The sequence below is a fragment of the Amblyraja radiata genome, chromosome 15, assembly GCF_010909765.2.
Source record: "Amblyraja radiata isolate CabotCenter1 chromosome 15, sAmbRad1.1.pri, whole genome shotgun sequence".
Classification (NCBI taxonomy): Eukaryota; Metazoa; Chordata; class Chondrichthyes; order Rajiformes; family Rajidae; genus Amblyraja; species Amblyraja radiata.
In genome coordinates this window covers 49,983,431-50,009,486 of record NC_045970.1, presented here as the reverse complement: position 1 = coordinate 50,009,486, position 26,056 = coordinate 49,983,431, and the positions used below count along the sequence as shown (strand labels likewise).

Sequence of the window (26,056 nt, the reverse complement as noted above, 5' to 3'; positions counted from 1 at the left end):
TACGAAGGCCGGACCTTGGTCTGAGTGAATGATTAAGGGAGGACCTAGTATTTTTATCGCTTCCTCAAGAGCTTCGATAGCGTCTGAACACGTGCAACTAGCAGTGGGATATAGGCAAGTGTAAGATGTACATTCATCAACACACACAAGTATGTACCTGTTTTTACGGTTAAAGGGAGGATCCCCTCGGGATTCGGGCAACGGACCAATGAAGTCAACTTGCCATTGCTTCATAGGGGCTTCGGGTTTCTCCCGTACGGTGTATCCAGGTCTAGTTACCCCCCCTCCTTTGTCGTGTTTCATACAGGTTTCACAGTTGGCTTTAAACTTTCGGCATTCAGACAACATAAATGGCCACCAGTATTGAAGCGATAGGTGGGCACAGGTGGTTTTTGCTCCTCCATGTGCTGCACCCAATCCTTGATGTGCTTCTTTGATGTACCGATGCCTGTCTTTTTTAGGGATTATGATTTTCCCTTTTAGGTCTCCTTTTTTCAGGCAGCGGACCGTCCCGTCAGGACTTAATATGTACGAGTAGTATTTGGGATATCCTGGAATGGTCTTACCAGCCACCAGGTCCATCAACTCTTTATCCGTGTTATCTTTTATTGATTGGCGTGTTACAATATTAACAATTGTGTGTCTAGGCAGATTTGTACCAAGTGCTTGTTTAGCCAGTGAATCGGCCATATTGTTTCCTACGGCATGCTCACCTGTTTTTTGGTGAGCAGGTACATGTCTTACAATCAGTCTAGGCATGTTTTCTAGATATGCATTTATCTTTTTCCACCATCCAGCATGCTGGATGGGTTTGCCTCTAGCTGTTTTAAAACCATTATTCGCCCAGTCTTTTAGCAATCCGTTACAGCCACCATGGCAATAGTTGCTGTCGGTACAAATCAAGATTGCTTTACTTCTATCTCCAGGTGCTACAAGCTCTAGAGCGGCAGTCAGGGCCTCCACTTCGGCTAACTGTGCCGTCATACCTGTCCCTAAAAAGACTGATTTCGTGGTGTCTGGGATAAAACCTTCCGGTCCCCAGGTACCCTTAACTATACCAGCTCCTGCTTTCCTGGTTGTAGAACCATCAGGGTTCTTAGTTTCTTGAGATGACCCGTCGCAATATATGACTATGTCTGCTCGATCGGGTTTTTCTCCTTCCTCGGCTAATTCGGGTAAAGCCCAGGTATTCATTTCTTCACTGGGATCTTTTAGCCAGAGGATAGTCGGGTCTGCCCTTATGATGTCCCATTTGTCCTATCGGACGTTGTGGACGCGGCGATCCCTGACAATGCTTTCCCTTGACTCATTTAGTTCTGGGAAATGTGTGAGTACTTTTATAGGAGCCTCGGATTGTACTCTTCTTAAGTGTAAAAGCCCGTGTGTTAAGACAGTCAGGGCTTTGGCAAGTTTTGGGAATTTTAATTCCGTAGTGGAGAAGTTCATGGAATAGTATTGGAAGGGGGTAGCTTTCCCTTCATCTTTGCATACCACGGTTCCAGAGGAGTCTGAGAGTATCAGAGTAACCTCTATGGTTGCACCGGGTGTATGTGTGGCTAACCAGGCGCTTTCAACTATTGTTTCAACTAGTTTGTTTAGTGCTTCCTGGTGTTCTGGTTCCCATACAAATCTTTCGTTTGGGGCTACTATCTGTCTGTATAGGGGAGCTGCTAACTCAGCGTATCCTATAATGAAACCTCTAGCGAAATTTAGGGATCCCAGAATGCTTTGCAATTGTTTTACGTTAGTGGGTGATTTGAATTCTGACAGTTTTTCTTTGAACGCGGAAGTCAAGCCACGTCCTTCTTCGGCTATCTCAATCCCCAAGAACTTCACAGTTGTCTTGGATATTGCTGATTTTTTGAGCCCTACTCTGTACCCCAAATTTCGTAAGACTTGGAGTATTTTATGAAGACAATTGAAGTGATCATCTAGAGTCGCGTGTGTAGTGAATATATCATCCACATAGCATTCAATTATGTGTTCGTTTCTTAGAAAATCTAAAGTTCGTAGGACTTGGGCCGAAAAAATCTGCGGGGAATTTACAAATCCTTGGGGCAATCTGGTCCAGCAATATTGGACTCCCTGAGGGGAAGTGATTGCTGTATAGTCCCAATCATGCTCGGGAATTGGATGACTCCAAAAGCCGTTGGCTAAGTCGAAAGTGGTTTTATATATATGTCTTTGAATCTGCATGGTCTGACTCGCCATGTTAAATAGAGTTCCCGCAAATTTCACGGAGCCTTTATTTAAGGCGCGATAGTCACATACCAAGCGGTATTCGCCCGGTTTACCGGGTTTAGCGACTGCTAAAATTGGTGTGTTGACCTTAGAACTCCTTTCCACCAAGACTCCCTGTTCAACTAAATCATTAATGACTTCTTGAATAGCTCGTCTGGCTTCAGGTTTGTTGATTTGATACTGGCTTGGATTGGGGAATTCGTTCATACCGGTGACGGTATCTCCGTCGGGTGTGATCGATCCGCAATGATTTTTGTGCATCTGCCAGACTCCCCAATTACTAAAGACTAAATGTTTTATTCTAGCCCTTATCGTTGGATCTGGTTCTGCTTCTATTTGTAATTCGAGGTGTGAATTTCTATCGTCTCGGGGGGTCTTTAATAGCTCGTATTTTTGAATATCTCGCACCCCGATCAAAATCCCAATTTGTAATCGTTTTTGTAAATTATCTATGCCGGCGGCTATTGAGGTGAATTCTCTCCCGTTCGCCATTTTTATTTTAACTTTGTAATTGGTACATTCTTCTATGTGACCGGTGGCACCTTGTATCCAAACCTGCCCTTGAGGGTCGCAGTCTAAACGCTGGGCTATGGCTGTATCTATACAGGTGACATCGGCTCCAGTATCAATCTGTCCTCGGGTCCACCCCTATTGTGGTTTTCTACCTTGTAGGTTCACCTTGCAAAATGGGAACTTTGTGTGGTGGTCCTGCCACTTACTACTGTGTCCTTCCCTGGGCTCTTGTTCCTCGGGACTGTGGAATGCCCTGTTTATTCCCACATTGTGAGGTTTGTTTTGTGTTCCTCTACCTCTCGGTCTATTATCCCTTTGGTAGCTGGTTTCTCCCTCAGCTCGGGCCCTACCTCTACCTGAAGTTTGTGCATACCCATCTTGATTTCTAGGTCTTAAAATATAACCTCTCTGTTGCGGGTAACCGCCTCCGTCTCTTTGATCTCTTTGATCTCTTTGATCTCTTTGATCACATCTATCCCTTGGATCATATTCTCTATCCTGTTGCCTACCCTGATCCTGGCGATAATTTTGATAATCTCTCTGGTCTGATCTCCTGGGTGATCCTTGTGCTGCTTCTCTATACTGTGTATGCCCTCTCAGTCGTCCACTCCCTCTTCTTCCTCTGCCTCGTCCATCCCTTTGAGGAGTGGCTTGGCTGGTGGAAGTGGTTGTGTCAGATGATCGGGTTTTTTCCTTTTTTGGAATTACTCCTGCTGATTTACGGGAGATTTCTCCCCCTTGATCAGCCTTTTTCAAAAGCTCGCCTATGCAAACATCTCGGTCAGTGGCACATTCTCCTAAAGCAGTACCGAATATCTCAAAAGGATTGTCTAGGGGTTGGCGGTTTCTCACCCGACCCCGTACTCTTTCACTTACTGCCGGATCGAGTATGAGATCAAACAAATGTCTTTTACAGCGGTCCCAGTCTAACCCCAAGAAAACTGCTACTTGTAAGCATCTGACTAAATTAATGGTGCCTGACAATAGACTTTTTATTATTGGGAGAGAGGCTTCTCTTAGTCCTATGCCATAGCAAAGGACGTGAGCTTGTCTAAGCACATCGGTCAGACTTCCGGTGTGTGCTACATCTAATACCAGACAAGGCGCACCCAGATTTCCCAACAGATGCCTTCTATCTTCAGGTGTCAAAGGTCTGGTCATGTTTTCTATTCTATCGAATTTCTGGACTAAATATTTAATAGCCGCTCTGTTTTCTTTAGGAAAATCAGGGAAGGTTTCATTAAAACTTTTTACCGTGCATGGGCCATATACAGTCATGACTGGAGCAGGGGCTGCATTCCCATTGTGGTCGGCTATTTCTGCATGAAAATCTCCTCCGTCTGGGACTACAAATCTTTGGTTTCCCCATCCGTTTATTCGATCTGCCTGAGCATGCAGGTCTCGCCATGCAGCAGGGTGAGAGGCTGGAGCAGCCATCCCCGGTTTATCTAAAGAGTCTTTTTATCGACTTTTAAACTCTAGACTCAGTACTGATTTCTTCGAGGTCCTTATACTTCTGTTTTACCTATTTTAACGGCTGTGTACCTATTTTCTTACCTACTTATAGGCAGTTTAGGATTTTTAGTGAGGCTCTTCAAATTAACTCCAAAGAGCCCCACGTTGGGCGCCAATTGCTACAGATTTCTATACAATTATCCTAGATCCTGACAAGGAACCCACTAGAATACTAAGACTAACTCCCCCTTTTTCCGGGATCTTGACTAGTCCTTTTTCCTTGTATACCGGTTAGTTATGTCAATAGAACTAAGACCGTATTCATTATAGAAAGCGCAAAAGATAAACTAATACCTTATTTCCGGTCTGGGTCGTCGGTCGTTCGCCGTTGATACGTGTCGACGTCTCGGGAATTTAAAAGCTATTAAGTGTTAAATGTTGCTCCTCGCATTTACTTATATCCTATATATTATTGCTACACTATAAGTAGTAAGATGACGATAGGGCGTTGACTGAATTTAATCAAACAATGGTTTTTATTCAATTTGTCAAAGGTATAATAAATCAAGCAGTTGGTACAATTCATACGCACATCCTTACTCTACATACAGTACGTGTATATATCAAAAATCTTACCGTTCAGATGTCCGTATGAAGCCTAACAAACAGTGTTTAAAAGCACTGTGAATTTAACACACTTTTTTAGTTAAAAAGATCCCCGACTTTTACCGAGCCTCAGCCCCTCTAGGAGACTATATCAGAGAGCAGGGTAGCCGTACGGGGTAAATACAAATATAACACTAGGTTGCCTGTATCAGGACTTGCCTTCACTACCTCTCTAGGAGTGTAGCATGGAAGAACTACTCTAGGTAGTTATGTTCCTTAAGACCCCTGTCGAAAGCTGCTGCCGCCGTCTTCCTGAAGGCTTGAAAAGCACTAGTATTTATATTGCTCAATTAGGATGGCTCCTCGTGACTAGTCCTTTGTTTCATTAACGTAGCTCAAAATAGCTTCAAAGGTCATGTTTACTTTGTAAAGCAGCTGACTTATTTTCACTAATTAACTGCACGTCTGCTTTGTCAGCTAAATACGTTTTTCTGCGGTTTGCGAGAGGCAATCTGTCAGGATGTCTAACTTTGAGAGAATGAATCACCTCCAAAGCTACAATTCCTTGATTTCCGTCACAAGATCACCTCACATCCTCCTGCACTCCAAGGAATAAAGTTCCAGCCTGATCAACCTCTCTCTATAGTTCAGACCCTCGAGTCCTTGCAACCTTTCTCTGCACCCTTTACAGCTTGACAACATCTTTCCTATAACACGGTGCCCAAAATTGAACACGATACTCTAAATGTGGCTCGACCAATGTCTTATATAAGTGTAACATGACCTCTCAACTCCTAACAGGCGGCGGTTTGGCGCAGCGGTAGAGCTATTGCCTTTCAGCACCAGAGACCCGGGTTCGATCCTGACTACGGGCGCTTGTCTGTACGTTCTCCCCGTGACCTGCATGAGTTTCCTCCGAGATCTTCGGTTTCCTCCCACACCCCAAAGACGTACAGGTTTGTAGGTTAATTGGCTTGGTATCAATGTAAATTGTTGCCAGTGTGTGCCAGATAGTGTTTTTGTGCGGGGATCACTGGTCAGGGCGGACTCGGTGAGCCGGAGGTGCTGTTTCCGCGCTGTATCTCTAAAGACTGAAAACTAAGCTTCTCTACTCATGCACCTAGTGTCGGCGTCAGTGCCTTGAGAAGGTCCTGATCTCCGATATCTATGTGCAGAGTGAAGATGTCCCTTACCTCATGCTGCTGTTCAGGATTCGGTCTTCCTTCCAAGAACTGGCTGGACCAGAGGCAGTGGCCGGTGTTTTTATAGTCCATTGATTGGCTAAAGGACTTTGCATTCGCTAAATAAATAAATTGGGATGAGTCCAGATAGTTCATCCCTGAAAGTGGAAATGAAACTGAAACTGGAAACTGAAACAACCAAGTCTTACCTTTTCTCTGTGCAGCCTAGTTGTGAAACTGAAAAACCTTGGTTCAAATCCCAAACCAGTGATGTTGGATTTACAGACAAGTGCGGGCAAACATTCACTTCAATTTTTCATCCCTACACGTACAAATTATAACCACGTCTCAAGAGTTAATATTCGGATTAATAATATTAATAATGATGATAATAATGCTGGGCTGCCAACATTGGGTGAGAGTTGAGAGTGAGAAATTGTGAGGGAGTGCAATGATCAAGCCCGAGGGAGTGCAGTGACCTGGGTGGGTGGGGGGAGGGTGTGGGAGGGGGGGGGGGGGGTCGCCCCACTTTGACTATAGAAACAAGACGAAAATAATGCCACATATTCAACCAAGTATATGGTTCAATTAAATTAAGATAAATACGTAAAACATATATATGGAAACAGGCCCTTTGGCCCACCAAGTCCACACTGACCAGCAATCTACCAGACACCAGTTCTATCCTACACGCCAGGGACAATTTACAGATTTCATCCCCTATCAATAACCCGTGCCTGCCTTCTCCCCATATCCCTTGACTCCACTAGCCCCTAGAGCTCTATCTAACTCTCTCTTAAATCCATCTAGTGATTTGGCCTCAACTACCTAAGGATAAATGGGGATCCTGTGGATAGGGTGAACTGTTTTAAATATCTGGGAGTCCACATCTCCGAGGATATGACATGGGCATCACACGCCTCAGCACTCGTGAGTAAGGCAAGGCAGCGCCTTTACCACCTCAGGCAATTGAGGAAATTCAGAGTGTCTCCGAGGATCCTCCAGTGCTTCTACGCAGCGGCGGTGGAAAGCATCTTGTCCGGGAACATTACCATCTGGTTTGGGAATTGCTCTGCCAAGGACAAGAAGGCTCTGCAAAGAGCAGTGCGTTCATCCGAACGCACTATGGGAACTTCACTTGCCCCCCTGCAGGAACTATACATCAGGAGGTGCAACTCCAGAGCCAACAATATCATGAGAGACCCCTTCCACCCCTGCAACGGACTGTTCCAGCTGCTACAGTCAGGCAAACGCCTCCGTTGCCATGCGGTGAGAACAGAGAGGTTGAGAAGGAGTTTCTTCCCAGAGGCCATTCGGACTGTAAATGCCTATCTCACCAGGGACTAACTCTACTGAACGTTTCTCCTTCCATTATTTATTATGTAAAGGTATATGTGTGTTATGATTGTGTTTATAGGTTGTTTGTCTTTTGCACAAAAGTCCGCCACGCATCTGCCCACTCACTCGACCTGTCCAGGTCACCCTGCAACCTCCTAGCATCCTCTTCACAGTTCACACTGCCACCCAGCTTTGTGTCATCCGCAAACTTGCTAGTGTTACTCCTAATTCCCTCTTCCAAATCATTAATATATATGGTAAACAGTTGCGGCCCCAACACCGAGCCTTGCGGCACTCCACTCGCCACTGCCTGCCATTCTGAAAATATCCCGTTCACTCCTACTCTTTGCTTCCTGTCTGCCAACCAATTTTCTATCCATGTCAACACCCTACCCCCAATACAATGTGCTCTAATTTTAGTCACCAGTCTCCCGTGCGGGACCTTATCGAAGGCTTTCTGAAAGTCTAGATACACTACATCCACTGGCACCCCTTCATCCATTTACTTGTCACTTTGTATTCACTAGCAGAAGTGGTGGAAGGGAGAACAGATAACTGGCCGTTTCAAACAAATCAATGCCGTGGTAAAAGCTTCTTTCAGCTTCAGATGATAGCTAAAATAAAACAATTCCTCCAGTTTGATGACCTGGAAAAGATCATCCACACATTCCTCTCATCCCGCCTAGATGACTGCAACTCCCTTTACACTGGCATCAGCCAATCTTCCCTGTCCCGCCTGCAACTGGTCCAAAACGCCGCAGCGAGACTCCTGACGGGCACAGGAAAAAGGGACCACATCCTGGCCTCTCTCCACTCGCTCCTTGTGCGGTTCCGTCTAAACTTCAAGATACTCCTCCATGTCTACAAAGCCCTCAATGGGCTTGCCCCCACCTACATAAAAAGTCTTCTCACCCACCACCACCTCCAGGCCCCTCAGATCGGCCGACTTGGGGTTGCTGAATATCCCACGGTCTAGGCATAAGCTCAGGGGCGACCGTGCCTTTGCGGTTGCAGCCCCTAGACTGTGGAACAGCATCCCCTTTCCCATCAGAACTGCCCCCTCCATCGACTCTTTTAAGTCAAGACTAAAGACTTATCTATACTCCCAAGCCTTTCCTGACGTCCTCTGAGTGAGGGCTACATGTATATATGTATGCAGTCTGTTTTGTTGTGCTATTCTTATAACAAATGTAAAGCACTTTGGCCAACGAGAGTTGTTTTTTAAATGTGCTATATAAATAAATGTGACTTGACTTGACTCCACTATACTTTCAGTCTGAAGCAGGATTCTGACCTATAACGTCAGCCATCCTTTTTCTACAGATGTGCTGCCTGACCCGCTGAGTTACTCCAGTACTTTGTGCCTACCTTTGGTGTCAACCAGCATCTGCAGTTCCTTTCTGCACATACCTATCAACGGGCCTTTATGACCTGCTGCTCTTAAAGCAACAGGGACTTTGAAAAATGGCGCCAAAACCCTGGCGACTCTTGTAAATGGTCTCAGTGGACTATTTCTGTACACTTTGTACTTAATCCAGGATTGGCCTTATATATATAGTAATACCTTGCTGGGCTGTATGCAAAAAAAATGTTTTCATTGTACCTCGGTACACGTGACAATAAAGAATCATTGAACAAGCGTAAACTTTATTAATATCGGCTCAAGGCTGAAGTGCAAGTTTTAGACTTTAGAGATACGGCGCGGAAACAGGCCCTTCGGCCGACCGAGTCCTAGCGCACTAACACTATCCTACACACTAGGGACAATTTTACTTCGGAGTCATGTGAGTGACTACGTGGAGAACCCGCTCAGTGCGCAGGCGCGGCATTATGCCAGCAGTGCAACAGCGGCTGCAACGGGAGTTAGGCGCTCCCGCTACAGAATGAAACGGACCGTCAGGTGAGTATCCTGAGGTCGGGTTTCTTTTACAGGTGAGCCTTTTTCTGCTTGTGTTTTTACAGGCAGAGAAAAAGGCTCTGGAACAAAACTGCCCCCCGTTCAAGGAGAAACGTTTTCCCGTTGGGGAGGGGGGGGCAGCAACAGGCGGTAGGAACGAACCGGTGTTCCTCTATTCCCCGACACCGTGCCGAGCCCAGCCCGCTAGTACCTGAGCTGCGGGCTGGATGCATAGCCACCCGAAGAGGCATCCGGCAGGTGTTCCCGATTTCGGACGGGACGTCTCTCCACCCGCACGGGGGGAGAGAGAGCCACCTGAGCCGCTGGAGCGGCTCACGGAGCAGGTGCCTGCGAGACGCGCTGCTTAAGGGGCGCTCTCGCTACTACAAGGCACAAAAGCTCCAGAAGAAGGCGGTAGGAACAATTACCGGGCGCTCCGCTATCCCCATCACCGCGCCGAGCCCAATCCAGCCTAGTGCCTGAACTGCGGGCTGGATGTCTAGCCATCCGAAGAGGCATCCGGCCGGTGGCGTCCGATTCGTCGGACGGGGACATGTCTCCATTGGAGAGCAGCTCCAGCGAGATGCGCAGAAAGAGCGCTCTCGCGGAAGGAGGTCAGGCACCCCCTCCACAGTGTTTCATGCACTGCCCTCTGCTCCCTCATTACTGGAGGCTAGCATTGGTGACCAGGGCTGGGCTGGTCTGGAACAGGGGCAGGCGGACGAATTCGGGAGTATGCCAGGGGTGCAGGAACAGGAAGAGCTGTTGGGTGTGATGGACCGCTTTGTAGCAACCCCACGGGCTGGAGCACCGCTGGAACCAAGAATGGCGGCCAGCATCAACCATCTATCCAATAAACCATTACTGGAAAAGGTGCTCGCTGAGGTGCTGAAACAACACACAGCACCAGAAAACTGTGAAGCCCTCAAAGTAAAAAGGGTCAACAGCCAAATCTGGGGGCATGTGGGGTCACACATCCGGACCCAAGAACTCAAGCTACAGTGGATCCTAAGGCTCCTGACGTCGGCCATCACAGCCTTTGCTCGTTCCGTGGAGACCACGGAGATGGATACCTGCCAGCAGGATGTGCTGGCATTAATGTGTACCACACAATTTGAGATCAACAATCTCCGGAGGGAAATCATAAAACCTGCCCTCAATCCCAAATTTTCTGGCTTGTGTAAAGCCCCAGCTGCGGAGACGGACGCGCTGCTATTTGGGAAAGATCTCAATAAAAAACTGAAGGAGATGGAGGAAGCATCCAAAACCTTCGGCCTAATGAGGGCAGGCCCCGGGACGAGCAAACCAAGACCTCCGATACCCAAGCGGCAGCACCCCACGGCATCCACCAGTCGACGTCCGCAATATGGGACTGGTGAACGCTTGGGATCCGCACATTATCCCCAAAGATCTTTTTAGATCAGGGCCCGCAGCGGACCCTCTGGAAAATGCGCCTCCCCCCAACATCGCCAGCACGTCAGAACAAAATCTTCAGGAAAATGAAGAAACAGAATCGCCAATAACCATGGAGGTAGGTGGGTCTGGTTCCTACCAGCATATAGAGAATAAGGGTGCTTTGTTAACAGGGGGGAGATTACACTTGTTTAAAGAAGCATGGGGTATGGTCACGAGTGACAAGTATATACTCAACAGCATTAGTGGATATAAAATACAATTCATGTCAGAAAAAACGCCGCCAGTTCAAGAATTGGCCCCAAAGGGTATTTCTCCCTCCGTCATAGAGACGTGAGGGACAAGCTGAACTGGTGAGAATAATCACAAAGGGGGTCATCGAAAAGTCCAAACATGAACCTTTGGAATTTGTATCGAATATATTTACTAAAACCAAAAAAGATGGTGGCTGTCGCATCATCATTGACTTAACATCACTAAACAAATTTGTTAAGTATATACATTTCAAAATGGAGACATTTGTTACTGCCAAACAACTGAATTCCAAAGGACACTTCATGGCAAGCATTGATCTTAAAGATGCTTACTATCTAGTACCCATATACAAGGATCATCGCAGATACCTAAAATTTATCTGGATGGTACAAAGTATTGCCCTATGGGCTAACTTCAGCCCCAAGATTATTCACCAAAATATTGAACCCAGCCATGGCAATACTAAGAAAACAAAAACATATTGTCATGGCATATCTGAATGAAAACTTTATTGTCATTCAGATATACACCTAGACACAGTGCACCTTGAACGAAATTTTGTTGCATTTGACTCTCCAATCAGGTAAATAGTAAAAGTAAAAGTGCTAGGTGCGTCCATAAAAATGCCTCATGTGCATGGTTCTGTAAAATAAATCTATATAAAAAGTTTTTTTTTAAAAGTGTCGATATTTAAAAAGTTCTAGCCTCGGTTTTGTTGATTGTTCAGTAATCTTATGGCCTGGGGGATGAAGCTGTTGCAGAACCTGGTTGTCCCGCTCTTCATGCTGCGGTACCTCCTCCCAGAGTTAAGCAGTATAAACAGTCCGAATTGTGGGTGTGTGGGGGCTCTGGTAATGCCCTTAGCTCTAATCAGACAGCGCTTGTACCCCATGTCCATGATTGAAGGAAGAGAAGTCCCAATGATTTTTTCCGCTGTCCTCACCACTCTCTGAAGGCACTTCCAGTCCGCAGCTGTACAGCTGCCGCTCCACGTAGAGATGCAGCTGGTCATGACCGACTCAATTGTGCTTCTGTAGAAGGTGTCGAGGATGGGAGGGTGGAGGTGTAAACTTCTCAACCTGCGGAGGAAGTACAACCGCTGCTGTGCCCGTTTTGCCAGAGATGTAATGTTTGTGGACCAGTTTAAGGTGTCCGTTATATGCACCCCCAGGAACTTGATCTTTTTCACCTGCTCCACTGCTGAGTTGTTGATGCAAAGTGGAGTGTGACTGGGCTGAATTTTCCTTCTGAAATCGACGACAATCTCCTTGGTTTTGTTCACATTTAGGAGAAGGTTGGTCCTGCTGCACCAGCTCACGAGCTGTTCCACCTCCTCTCTATATGCCTGGTCGTCGTTATTGCGGATGAGGCCCACTACTGTTGTGTCATCCGCGTATTTGATGATATGGTTAGTAGTGGACCTGGCGACACAGTCATGTGTCATCAATGTAAAGAGCAGCGGACTCAGGACACAGCCCTGAGGGGAGCCGGTGCTCAGTGTGATGACCGAGGAGGTGTTCTTCCCCACCCGCACAGACTGGGGTCTTTCAGAAAGGAAATTCAGGATCCAGTTGCATAGTATGGTATTGAAACCTAGGGGTGCCAGTTTGCTCACCAGATGCTGGGGGATTATCGTGTTAAATGCTGAGCTGAAATCAACAAACAGCATCCGCACGTGGGTGTTCCTCTCCTCCAGGTGTTGTAGGCTCAGGTGGACTACAGAGGAAATAGCATCCTCTGTGGAGCGGTTCGGGCGATAAGCAAACTGGAACAGGTCAAAACTGGAGGGGAGTTTAGAGACCATGTGCTGCTTAATAAGCCTCTCAAAGCACTTCATTATTATTGGTGTGAGTGCTACGGGGCGGTAATCATTCAGGCAGGTTATTGTAGACTTTTTGGGAACTGGTATGATGGTGGCTGTCTTGAAACATGATGGAACAATGGCCTGGTTCAGGGAGATGTTAAAAATGTCTGTCAGAACCAGAGCCAGCTGGTCGGCACATCCCCTAAGCAGACGCCCCGGTATGTTATCCGGTCTGGCTGCCTTTCGCTGGTCAATACCCTCCAGGATTTTGCGGACTTCAGCAGTTTCAAAAGACAGTGTCTGTTCTCCTGGTTGAGGCTCTAATTTCCTCATTGTAGTGGTGTTCAGTGCCTCAAACCTGCCGAAATGATTATTTAGTTCATTTAGAAAGTCTGTGTCATCCTTACAAGACATCTGAGGGGCCTTGTAGTTTGTTATGGCCCGGATGCCTTCCCACATGTTCCTGGTGTTGGTATCATCCTGGAAGAAACCCTGGATTTTCTGTCCGTGGGCGCGCTTTGCTTTCTTAATTTCGCGGTTGAGGTTGGCTCTCGCTGTTCTCAGAGCTCCCAAATCACCAGATTTAAAAGCCGCATTTCGTGCTTTCAGCATGGCACGCACCTCTGCAGTAATCCAAGGTTTGTGGTTGGCCCGGGTTGTGATGTTCCTGATGATAGTGACGTCCTCCATGCACTTCTGTATGTAGCCCGACACTGACATATCTGGATGATATTCTGATAGTAGGGAAAACAATGGAATTGGCTGTGGCCGCAGTATCAGCTACAAAACAGCTCCTCGAAACTCTGGGGTTCGTCCTACATCCAGATAAATCTAAGTTGAAGCCATCCACTATCATGGACTACCTGGGCTTCACAATTAACTCAGTCCATATGACTGGTACCTTGCCAAAGGCAAAAATGGTTGAATTAGCACAATCATGCAACAATTTAATGGTCAACGAGCGACCAACTATTCGACAAGTAGCAAGAGTAATTGGGGAAATGGTAGCAGCATTTCCGGCTACACAATTCGGACCTTTGCACTATCAAAAATTTACAAAGAGCAAAGGTACAGGCAATAAAACGGCATACAGGTCACTATGATCGTGTCATGAAATTACCCACTGAAGCAATATCAGAGCTACAGTGGTGGGCAGAAAACGTTTGGCATAGTTTCAGCCCTATCTTTATCACTAACCCTACTTTAGTTATTCAAACAGATGCCAGTGCTCAAGGCTGGGGAGCGACTAACTCCATATCCAGCACAGGTGGTAGATGGACTAACCTAGAGTCATCATTACTACTTACACTGGGCATTAACTATCTAGAAATGTTGGGCGCCTTTTATCGTTTAAAAGCATATGTATCTAATATGCAGCACTTGCATGTTCGGTTACAAATTGATAAATACTACGGTGATGGCTATATTAACCATATGGGTGGCATAAAATCATTATCATGCGACAAATTGGTCAACATGATTTGGCAATGGTGTGTCGAAAGACATATTTGGCTATCAGCTACTTACCTACCAGGTAAGCTAAACACCCATGCCATGAGAAAATTAAACGCCTGGGTTGCAAGTTTGAACAGACCTTACCTGGAACTGGGATTGTCCAAACAAACCGACACCACCATGTCGGCATCCCTTCGAACAGTACTTAACCAGCATCAAAAAAGGGAGAAGTACTGCCAGGAAACAGGGACAACATACGCAACAGCCACAGCCACCAACATACTGGAGTTCCTGGCCTATCTACACCACGATGTAGGGATCAGCTACAGTGCCATCAACACAGCGCAGAGTGCTCTTTCTGCTTATCTCAAACCAGCGCCAGGACAACAGGCGATGGGATCCCATCCACTGGTTTTAAAACTGATGAAGGGCATTTACAATATCAAGCCCTAAGCCCAGGTATACCCATATTTGGGATATCAGTGTGGTCCTGACATATCTCAGGGAATGGCCACCAGCCAGATCCCTCGGCCTCGAGCAAGCTACACTAAAGACGCTCATGTTGATGGCACTTGTATCCGCTCAGAGGGTTCAGTCACTACACCTATTGCGACTGGACAACATGATCACAGCTCCAGACCAGATCTGTCGTTATCCAGCGACTGATCAAACAGAGCAGACCAGGAACACCTAATCCAGTCGTGGCGTACCCACCAGAACCACGGTTATGTGCCATGACCCACCTACTATCCTACATAGACACAACCAAAATATTCGAGGGAAATGAAAAGCCTTGTGGGTCAGTCACAAAAACCTTATGGTCGGGTGACGAGCCAAACCATTGCGAGATGGCTCAAGCAGGTGCTAGAAACTGCTGGGATAAACACTAACATGTACAAATTTTATTCCACCAGGGCAGCATCCATGTCGACGGCGAAAAAATGGACATGCCTATAGACCACATCCTGGCTACAGCAGGATGGTGGGGGGGAAAAGACCGTTCAGAAATTTTATAATAAGCCGTTGGCAAAACCTGGTTTATTTGCAGTAAAGATTTACGAACTGCAAATATTTAATTTAAGCCCAGGGGAGCAACTTAATTCTTTGTTGTTGTTAATGTTTAAAAAATACCATTGTGTTTTTCTACAAATAGACTCATTGGTTGATTACGATAACACTTCCTCCCTCAAGAACTTCGGCAGTGAGTGAAATGAAACTGTTACACGGTTTGAAATCACAGAGCTTTGAAATCTTCACGTAGTCACTCACGTGACTCCAAAGTAAAATAGTAAGATTAAACGAGAGCTTACCAGTTTGAAGTTTGATCTGTATTTTATGAGGAGTTACGATGAGGGATTACGTGCCCTCCACTCCCACCCTCATTATATGGATCAAACTAATAAATTGATGTCTCCTTATCTTTACTATGTTTACTTCAAATAACTGTGTCTATCTGTGATTCCACACCGCTGCTTGGAAGTATGCCGCACCTGCCCACTGAGCGGGTTCTCCACGTAATCCCTCATCGTAACTCCTCATAAAATACAGATCAAACTTCAAACTGGTAAGTTCTCGTTTAATCTTACTATTTTACGTCATATCAAAGCCAATTAACCTACAACCCTGTATGACTTTGGAGTGTGGGAGGAAACCGGAGCACCCAGAGAAAACCCACACGGTCACTGAGAGAACGTGCAAACTCCGTACAGTCAGCACCCGTAGTCAGGATCGAACCCGGGTCTCTGGCGCTGTAAGGCAGCAACATTACCGCTACCCAACCGTGTAGCCCCTTGAATCCCCTGGAGCTGATCCTGTTCACCTTAGTGTCGACCAAGAAAACCACTTAGACTGCACCGTTGACGCGTAATGATGCACTAGAATTGTCGCATTTTATGAGTGATTTATTAATTACTTTAATGCACAAACTCTGATATTACAGAATGTTAAACAATATTGATCATGAAATGTGCCCCAATGTTCATAACGCTTTAAACAAAAAAGTTGAAACTCGTAATTGTCGGCATTATATCCTAGAAACTAAATCAGATTGCACATCATCGATGGTGCTTCTCACACAAAAATCAGTTCTAACTCCCTCTGTTATAGTTTTGCACCCCTCAGGTTCTCATTAACTCCCCCCCCCCCACCTCACCTTAAGCCTCTGATATATTTCGATAGCATGCAACACAAAGCTCTGCATTGTCCCCGGTATACGTGACAATAATGAACATAAACCTTAATCCTAAACCTTTAACAGTACACGTGACCATGAACTAAACTGAACTAATCTCCCCTTTGCTCTATCTATTGTACTTGAGTTTAACGGCTGTACTTATGTACAGTATTCTCTGATCCGTTTGGATAGGAAGCAAAACAAAGATTTTCAGTGTATCTTAGTACACGTGGCAACAATAAACTTAATCCTAAACTTTTAATTCCAGAATTTAGTGGACAAACAATTAACGTCCAGGTGAATTTGTGACCATTGAGTAACGGGCTGGGAAATCACTGCTGGTGCCTCTATTCTGACCATCGCATCGGACGCACGTGAAATGGCATCACGTCCTCCACAACGCAGCTCTGATCCACCTCTGGTTGAATGTGAAGGTTTGTTGAGAGATGGGATCACTGTAGATCAGTCAGAGAAACGGGCACCAAACCTGCAGAAGATCATCAACAAAATGTCAATTCAAGTGTCTCTATTAAGGCACCGCACACAAGCTTGGTCAGACTCTGTAATAATCATGGCATCCAACTCCACAACGCCCTGAAAGTGGCCGCACAAGTAGATCGAGTGGTGAAGAAGGCGTACGGTAAGATGAGGAAGGAAAGTGCAGATGCTGGTTTACACCGAGGATAGACACAAAAGTCTGGGGTGACTCAGCGGGTCAGGCAGCATCTCTGGAGAGAAGGAATAGGTGACGTTTCAGTTCTGAAGAAGGGTCTTTAGCCGAAATGTCACCTATTAATTTTCTCCAGAGATGCTGCCTGACCCGCTGAGTTTTCCAGCTATTTGTGTCTGTCACTATATACTATGCTTGCCTTCATAGGTCCAAGCATTGAGTATAAGTCATAGAGTGATACAGTGTGGGAACAGGCCCTTCGGCGTAAGTTGCCCACACCACTCAACAATGTCCCAGCTACACTAGTCCCACTTGCCTTCGCTTGGTCCATATCCCTCCAAACCTGTCCTATCCATGTACCTGTCTAACTGTTTCTTAAACGATGGGATAGTCCCAGCCTCAACTAATTCCTCTGGCAGCATGTTCCATACATCCACCACCCTTTGTGTGAAAAAGTTACACCTCAGATTCCTATTAACTCTTTTCCCCTTCACCTTGAACCTATGTCGCCTGCTCCTCGATTCCCCTACTTCGGGCAAACCACTCTGTGCAACTACCTGATCTATTTCTCCCATGATTTTGTATACCCCGATAAGATCTCTCCTCATCCTCCTGCGCTCCATGGAGTAGAGACCCAGCCTACTCAACCTCTCCCTATAGCTCACACCCTCAGGTCCTGGCAACATCCTCGTGAATCTTTTCTGAACCCTGACAAACTTGACAATATCTATCCTGTAACTCGGTGCCCAGACCTGAACACAATATTCTAAATGCGGACTCACCAACGTCTTATACAACTGCAACATGACCTCCCAACTTCTATACTCAATACTCTGACTGATGAAGGCCAAAGTGCCAAAAGCCTTTTTGACCACCTTATCTACCTGCGACTCGACCTTCAAGGAACCATGCACCTGTACTCTGAGATCCCTCTGCTCTACAACACTACCCAGAGGCCTACCATTTACTGTGTAGGTCCTGCCCTTGTTCAACGTCCAAAAATGCAACACCTCACACTTCTCTGTATTAAATTCCATCAACCATTCCTCCGACTGCCTGGCCAATCGATCCCGATCCTGCTGCAATCTTTCACAACCATCTTCACTATCTGCAAAACCACTAACTTTTGTATCAGTCAGGGAGGCATGATGCAGCTTTATCAGACTTTGGTCATTTGGAGTTAATTTGGAGTATCACATGTAGTTCAGGGCGTCCCATTGCTGTAAGGATGTGGAGGCTTTGGAAAGGGTGCAGAGGAGGTTCCTGGACTAGAGGGTATTAGCTACAGGAGATGTGCGGGGCATGTTATTTTTACACAGAGGGCTGTGTGTGCCCGGAACTTGCTGCCGTGAGTGGTGGTTGAGGCACGATTGTGGCATTTGACAGACTTTTGGATGGGCCAATGGATATACAGGGAATGGTGGCAGATAGGATTTGGTCTTGGCATCGTGTTCTGCACAGACATCGTGGGCCGAAGGGCCTGTTCCTGCGCTGTACTGTGTTACGTTCTATGTTCCAGTGAGGAATGGTTGAGGAAGGACCTTTCTCGCCCTTACCTCCTGGTCCTGGTATCTCCAGCCTAAGTAGAAGGGCGCAATTCACGAAGAGCGCTGAGATATTCATCGTTGCCATGATCAAACCGCAAGGCCTTTTCATAGCATTCAACAGCTTCAGAATTCTCCCCGGCTTCTCGGTGAAGAAACCCCAGGATACCCCAGGCTCTGCTGTTGTCCGGGTTCCTGTTAATTTGCCTTCTTGCAATCTTCTCCAACTTAGTGTAACAAATTTTCCAATATTTCGTGCCGCGCTGGATTTTAAGGCCTTCCATAAAATGGTGGATGGCGTTTGATTCAGATTTGGTGTGATACAGTTCATACAATCCAAGCTGTAACTCTATTGCCTGCTTATTATCTGGAGCAACATCCTCTAAACTCCGGAGGTCGTTGTATATCTCCACCGCTTTGTCTGATTCATCATTCATTAAGCAGATCCTGGCAAAATCCAGCTTTGCAAATACATACGATGGCTTCAGTTCAAATGCCGTTCCAAAATGGTGCTTGCAATGGCTGATCAACTCAGCCTTCACGCCTGGGTCTCCAATGCTTGGATATTGAAGCAGAGAAAATAGCTTGTTCCTGTAACACATACCTATTTGATGGTGCAAGAAGGGAGAGTGCAGAGTGAATTCTAAGGCTTTCTTCAACAGCTCTATCGCTTTATCAACATTGCGCTGTATTCTGTAAAACTTTGCTGCATAGCGGAGCATAAATGGAGAATCTGGGCTTGTCCGCAACGCTTCTTCAACCAATTCATTCGCTTCTGCCTTTTGCTGGAACTCTTGGAGCCCGAGGGCCAACATCACCCTGGCCACAGATTCACCCGGATCGAGCTCCAGCACCCGTCTCAGCTGTCTCACCGACTGACTCACTTCTGGGTTTTCCGGGATCGCGGAAATCGATTCCAGACGGTACAGAGCGGTGGCGTAGCCCATGTTCCACTCCGTGTTGTCGGGATCTTCCTCCAGAGCCCTGGCGAAACATTCCTTCGCCTCCTCGCAGCACCGTGAGCGGGAACTCAGCAAAGACCACCCCTTCTCCCCCAACACCTCGGGCACCATTGCCTTGACGTGCGGGCCCTGTGTGAGAGGGCCACACATCACCTCCAGCTTGTCGAGGTAGGACTGGGCCTCGCTGAGTTGCCCCATGTGGTAATGCAACCAGGCCCGGTTGCCATGGGTGACGATGTTCCTCCTCTCAAATCCATCCCCATGGATCTCCCTCAGACGTCTCTCCGCCTCCTCTAAGTCACGGAGAGCTTCTTCGCAGTTGCCCTGCAGGTAGTTGATGTAAGCCAGCTGGTTGTGCGGCACGCCTTGGTGCTTCCCGCCGATGATAATCGAATCCTGCAACCTCTGCTTCACGTCGTCCAGGTCACTGTCGTCCATCTGTGGGCCCCACGTGAAGTGGCACTGAAGCTGGCCGAGCTTCACCAACAAGGACTCCCTCAGTGTGTCGCTGCAAGAGAGCACAAGGTGATCAATGGGACAACACACAAAAAGCTGGAGTAACTCAGTGGGTCAGGCATAATCAAGGATGAGTCGCTCCCTGGTCACTCCCTCTTCTACCCTCACCCAACGGGCAAGAGGCACAGAAGTGTGAAAACGCACACCTCCAGATTCAGGGACAGTTTCTTCCAAGCAGTTATCAGGCAACTGAACCATCCTATCACCAACTAGAGAGCGGTCCCGACCTTTCAGCTACCTCATCGGTCTATCTTTTATCGGACTTTACCTTGGACTAAACGTTACTCCCTTTATCCTGGATCTGTGCACCGTGGACAGCTTGGCTGTAATCATGTATAGACATTCTGCTGAATGATTAGCACAAAGCAAAAAAAGCTCCTCACGTTTTAGCTGCATTTCAGCCCCGCGCTCTTAGGTTTCCCGGTACGGAGGAGGAGGTCCGGTCGCTTGTTCAGTGGTGGGAGGGTGGGGGACCTCCATGTCGGTTTGCCCCGGACCTGGCCAAGATGGCTATCCGGCCAAGATGGCTGCTCACCGGTCATCTCATCACGCAATCACATCAAGTTCTACAGCTCAAGAAGGTCTTCCTTAATGTGTAGGAAGGAACAGCGGCTGGCAGAGGAGTCGGTGCAGGAGGCAGGGATTTAGATTTCTAGATCACTGGGATCTCTTCTGGGGCAGGGGTGACCTGGATAACAGGGACGGGTTGCACCTTAATTGGAGGGGGACCGCATTCTGGCAGGCAGCTTTGCTAGTGCTGCACGGGTGGGTTTAAACTATACAGTGGGGGGGGGGGGGGTGGGGACAACAACGTGCAAGTGCATGCGTGCAGCCAACGGGAAAGAGAGTGTAGAAAGGCCACGTTTAAACTAACAGGGCAGGGGGGTGGGAACCAATGTAATAGACAATAAGTGCAGGAGAAGGCCATTCGGCCCTTCGAGCCAGCATCGCCATTCAATGTGATCTAGGCTGATCATCCACAATCAGTACCCCGTTCCGCTATCTTTAAGAGCCCTATCTAGCTCTCTCCTGAGAACCGCCCTCCGAGGCAGAGAATTCCACAAACTCACAACTCTCTTTGTGAAAAAATGTTTCCTCATCTCCGTTCTAAATGTCTTATCCCTTCTTCTTAAACTGTGGCCTCTGGTTCAGGACTCCCCCAACATCGGGAACATGTTTCCTGCCTCTGGCGTGTCCAAACCCTTTATAATCTTATATGTTTCTATAAGATCACCTCTCATCCTTCTAAATTCCAGTGAATACATGCCAGTTGATCCATTCTTTGTCAGTCCCGCCATCCCGGGAATTAACCTGGTGAACCTGGTGCACTCCCTCAAAAGCAAGAATGTCAATCCTCAAATTAGGAGACCAAAATTGCACACAATACACAAGGTGTGGCCTCCAACTGGCCAACATGCTGGAGTTGATTATTAAAAATGTTATAACAGCGCATTTGGAAAGCAGTGACTGGAGTGCAGAGTAGGTTCACCAGGTTAATCCCCGGGATAGCGGGCCTGGCATATGATGAAAGAATGGGTCAACTGGGCTTGTATTCACTAGAATTTAGAAGGATGAGAGGGTATCATAGAAACATATGCAATTCTTAAAGGATTGGACAGGCTAGATGCAGGAAAAATGTTCCCGATGTTGGGGGAGTCCAGAACCAGGGGTCACAGTTTAAGAATAAGGGGTAGGTCATTTCGGACTAAGATGAGGAAAAACCTATTCACCCAGAGAGTAGTGAATCTGACAGAAGACAGTGGAGGCCAATTCACTGGATGTTTTCAAGAGAGAGTTAGATTTAGCTCTTAAGGCTAATGGAATCAGGGGATATGGGGAAAAAGGGGGAACGGGGTAATGATTTTGGATGATCAGCCATGATCATATTGAATGGCGGTGCTGTCTCGAAGGGCCGAATGGCCTACTCCTGCACCTATTTTCTATGTTTCGGGTCAAGACCCTTCTTCAGACAGGACAGTCAGGGGGGAGGTGAGGAGGGTCTTCCTTCAACTCCTGCACTCAACCCAATATCAGTCCAGTTTCTGTCATCTTTCATCACACTTTACTGCTTCCTGTGACCGCACCCTCTGTCTCAAGTCCTGTCTTTGCCACGCCAAAGACGTACAGGTTTGTAGTTTGAATTCGCATTGGTAAATATTGCAAATTGTCCCTGGGTTGCGTCGGATAGTGTGAGTGTACGGGGTGATCGCTGGTCGCTGTGGACCCGGTGGGCGGAAGGGCCTGTTTCCGCGCTGAATCCCTAAACTAGACCAATGTAGAATTAATCGTAAGTTCATAGATCATAGTGTAGAATTAGGCCATTTCTTAAGGGGTTGGACAGGCTAGATGCAGGAAGATTGTTCCCGATGTTGGGGAAGTCCAGAACAAGGGGTCACAGTTTAAGGATAAGGGGGAAATCTTTTAGGACCGAGATGGGAAAAACATTTTTCACACAGAGAGTGGTGAATCTCTGGAATTCTCTGCCACAGAAGGTAGTTGAGGCCAGTTCATTGGATATATTTAAGAGGGAGATAGATGTGGCCCTTGTGGCTAAAGGTATCAGGGGGTATGGAGAGAAGGCAGGTACAGGATACTAAGTTGGATGATCAGCCATGATCATATTGAATGGCAGTGCAGGCTCGAAGGGCCGAATGGCCTACTCCTGCACCTATTTTCTATGTTTCTATTTGGCCCATCATGTCTACTACACCATTCAATCATGTCTGATCTATATTTCCCCCTCAGTGCCATTCTCCTGATTTTTCCCCATAAACCCATTAAACCTGCCCTGTTTATGTACCTGTGTAAATGTTTTTTAAACATCGCGAAAGTACCTCAACTATCTCCTCCGGCAGCTTGTTCCATACACCCACCACCCCTTCTGTAAAAAAGTTGCCCCTCATGTCCCTAATTAATTTCCCCCCCCCCCCCCCCCCCCCCCCTCCCCCTCATTTTAAACCTATGGCCTCTGGTTCTTGAGTCCCTTACTCTCATGATCTTATACACCCCTATAAGATTACCCCTCATCCTCATGCGCTCCATGGAATAAAGTCTTAAAATATGTTCCATTCGTAGATCCATTGCCAGACCTTGGTCCCTTTTCCTGAATAATTACTGCTGGAATGGATTAGAAACCCTGACCCCACATGATCACCCTTCCCAAACATGCTCACCGATTCAGAGACATCAAATATGACCGATCCAGTAATCATCGTCATAGAATCACACAGCATGGAAACAGGCCCCTCGTCCCAACTTGCCCACGATGGCCAACATGCCCCATCTACACTAGTCCCACGTGCCCTTGTTTGGCCCGTATCCCTCTAAACCGATATTGGGGGAGTCCAGAACCAGGGGCCACAGTTTAAGAATAAGGGGTAAGCCATTTAGAATGGAGATGAGGAACATTTTTTCACACAGAAAGTTGTGAGTCTATGGAATTCCCTGCCTCAGAGGGTGGTGGAAGCAGGTTCTCTGGATACTTTCAAGAGAGAGCTAGACAGGGCTCTTAAAGACAGCGGAGTCAGGGGATTATGGGGAGAAGGCAGGAACGGGGTACTGATTGGGGATGATCAGCCATGATCACATTGAATGGTGGTGCTGGCTCAAATGGCCGAATGGGTTACTCCTGCACCTATTGCCCCTAAACCTATATAATGATTTTTAAATGTTGTGATAGTACCTGCCAAAACTGCCTCTGGCAGCTTATTCCATTTAACGACCATACTTTGTGTAAAAAAAGCTCCCCCTCAGGATCCTATCAAACCTGTTCCCTCCCCCCTCACCTTAAACAAATGTCCTCTGGTTATCGATTCCGTTACCCTTGCTGTGTTTACCAGATCGTTCCTCTCATGATTGTAAACACCTCTATAAGATCACCTCACATCCTCCTGCACTCCAAGGAATAAAGTTCCAGCCTGATCAACCTCTCTCTATAGTTCAGACCCTCGAGTCCTTGCAACCTTTCTCTGCACCCTTTCCAGCTTGGCAACATCTTTCCTATAACACGGTGCCCAAAATTGAACACTAAATATGGCTCGACCAATGTCTTATATAAGTGTAACATGACCTCTCAACTCCTAACGGGTGGCGGGGTGGCGCAGCGGTAGAGCTATTGCCTTTCAGCACCAGAGACCCGGGTTCGATCCTGACTACGGGCGCTTGTCTGTACGTTCTCCCCGAGACCTGCGTGGGTTCCCTCCGAGATCTTCGGTTTCCTCCCACACCCCAAAGACGTACAGGTTTGTAGGTTAATTGGCTTGGTATCAATGTAAATTGTCCCCAGTGTGTGCAGGATAGTGTTTTTGTGCGGGGATCGCTGGTCGGGGCGGACTCGGTGAGCCGGAGGTGCTGTTTCCGCGCTGTATCTCTAAAGACTGAAAACTAAGCTTCTCTAATCATCCACCTAGTGTCGGCGTCAGTGCCTTGAGAAGGTCCTGATCTCCGATATCACTGTGCAGAGTGAAGATGTTCCTTACCTCATGCTGCTGTTCAGGATTCGGTCTTCCTTCCAAGAACTGGCTGGAACAGAGGCAGTGGCCGGTGTTTTTATAGTCCATTGATTGGCTAAAGGACTTTGCATTCGCTAAATAAATAAATTGGGATGAGTCCAGATAGTTCATCCCTGAAAGTGGAAATGAAACTGAAACTGGAAACTGAAACAATCAAGTCTTACCTTTTCTCTGTGCAGCCTAGTTGTGAAACTGAAAAACCTTGGCTCAAATCCCAAACCAGTGATGTTGGATTTACAGACAAATGCGGGCAAACATTCACTTCAATTTTTCATCCCAACACGTACAAATTATAACCACATCTCAAGAGTTAATATTAGAATTAATAATAATAATAATAATGATGATAATAATGCTGGGCTGCCAACATTGGGTGAGAGTTGAGAGTGAGAAATTGCGAGGGAGTGCAATGATCAAGCCCGAGGGAGTGCAGTGACCGAGGGTGGGGGGGAGGGTGTGGGTGTGGGGAGGGGTGGGGGGGGGGGGGGGGGTGGGAGGGTGTGGGAGGGGGGGGGGGGGATCACCCCACTTGACTATAGAAACAAGATGAAAATAATGCCACATATTCAACCAAGTATATGGTTCAATTAAATTAAGATAAATACGTAAAACATATATATGGAAACAGGCCCTTTGGCCCACCAAGTCCACACTGACCAGCAATCTACCAGACACCAGTTCTATCCTACACGCCAGGGACAATTTACAGAAGTCAATTAACGTACAAACCTACACTTTCGGATGTGGGAGAAACCGGAATATGTGGTCATACAGAGAATGTACAAATTCTGTACAGACAGCACCCGTAGTCACGATCAAATAGAAACATAGAAACATAGAAAATAGGTGCAGGAGGAGGCCATTCGGCCCTTTGAGCCAGCACCGCCATTCATTGTGATCATGGCCGATCGTCCCGTATCAATAACCTACGCTGCACTGCCACAATCACATGGATGTCCTTCTTCAAATTAGGAGACCAAAACTGTACACAATACTCCAGATGTGGTCTCACCAGAGCCCTATACAACTGCAGAAGAACCTCTTTACTCCTATACTGAAATCCTCTTGTTATGAAGGCCAACATTCCATTAGCGTTCTTCACTGCCTGCTGTACCTGTAAGCCAACTTTCAAGGACACCCAGGTCTCGCTGCACCTCCCCCTTACCTAACCTAACTCCATTGAGATAATAATCTGCCCCCTTGTTTTTGCCGCCAAAGTGGATAACTTCCCATTTATCTATATTATACTGCATCTGCCACACATCTAACATATCACTCGACCTGTCCAGGTCACCCTGCAACCTCCTAGCATCCTTTTCACAGTTCACACTGCCACCCAGCTTTGTGTCACCCGCAAACTTGCTAGTGTTGCTCCTCATTCCCTCTTCCAAATCATTAATATATATGGTAAACAGTTGCGGCCCCAACACAGAGCCTTGCGACACTCCACTCGCCACTGCCTGCCATTCTGAAAAGAACCCGTTCACTCCTACTCTTTGCTTCCTGTCTGCCAACCAATTTT

The 26,056-nt window shown here is 46.9% G+C and overlaps 2 protein-coding genes and 1 long non-coding RNA gene across 5 annotated transcripts in view; all 3 read right to left on the bottom strand.

Annotated features, from left to right (window-relative positions):
- The window catches only part of LOC116981376 (interferon-induced protein with tetratricopeptide repeats 5-like), a 65,393-nt gene that overhangs the window by 16,026 nt on the left and 23,311 nt on the right, over window positions 1–26,056 (bottom strand). Inside the window, exon 1 of one of the 2 annotated variants that reach the window (XM_033034407.1) lies at window positions 6,009–6,056. The exons of the other annotated variant lie outside the window; for it this stretch is intronic. Coding sequence (XP_032890298.1) covers window positions 6,009–6,013 — 5 coding nt within the window. The 5' untranslated portion in view covers window positions 6,014–6,056. Of the gene's footprint in view, window positions 1–6,008; window positions 6,057–26,056 lie in introns of those variants that run through there. 2 annotated transcript variants of the gene reach the window in all.
- LOC116981378 (interferon-induced protein with tetratricopeptide repeats 5-like) lies at window positions 16,326–19,739 on the bottom strand. Of its 2 annotated transcripts, none has more exons than XM_033034409.1 (2): window positions 18,558–19,739; window positions 16,326–16,818 (listed from the first exon to the last, which is right to left on the bottom strand). In XM_033034409.1, exon 1 carries the CDS (start codon window positions 19,703–19,705, stop codon window positions 18,581–18,583), a length of 1,125 nt encoding a protein of 374 aa, XP_032890300.1. In that variant the 5' UTR covers window positions 19,706–19,739; the 3' UTR covers window positions 16,326–16,818; window positions 18,558–18,580. The 2 variants fall into 2 exon arrangements, with proteins under 2 accessions (XP_032890300.1, XP_032890301.1); XM_033034410.1 differs by lacking the exon at window positions 16,326–16,818 and adding an exon at window positions 18,166–18,248 and having other exon boundaries at window positions 18,671–19,739.
- On the bottom strand, window positions 17,470–23,844 carry LOC116981384. The gene is made up of 3 exons (XR_004414221.1): window positions 23,809–23,844; window positions 17,650–17,655; window positions 17,470–17,481 (listed from the first exon to the last, which is right to left on the bottom strand). It is a non-coding gene; the product is annotated as an uncharacterized LOC116981384 (long non-coding RNA).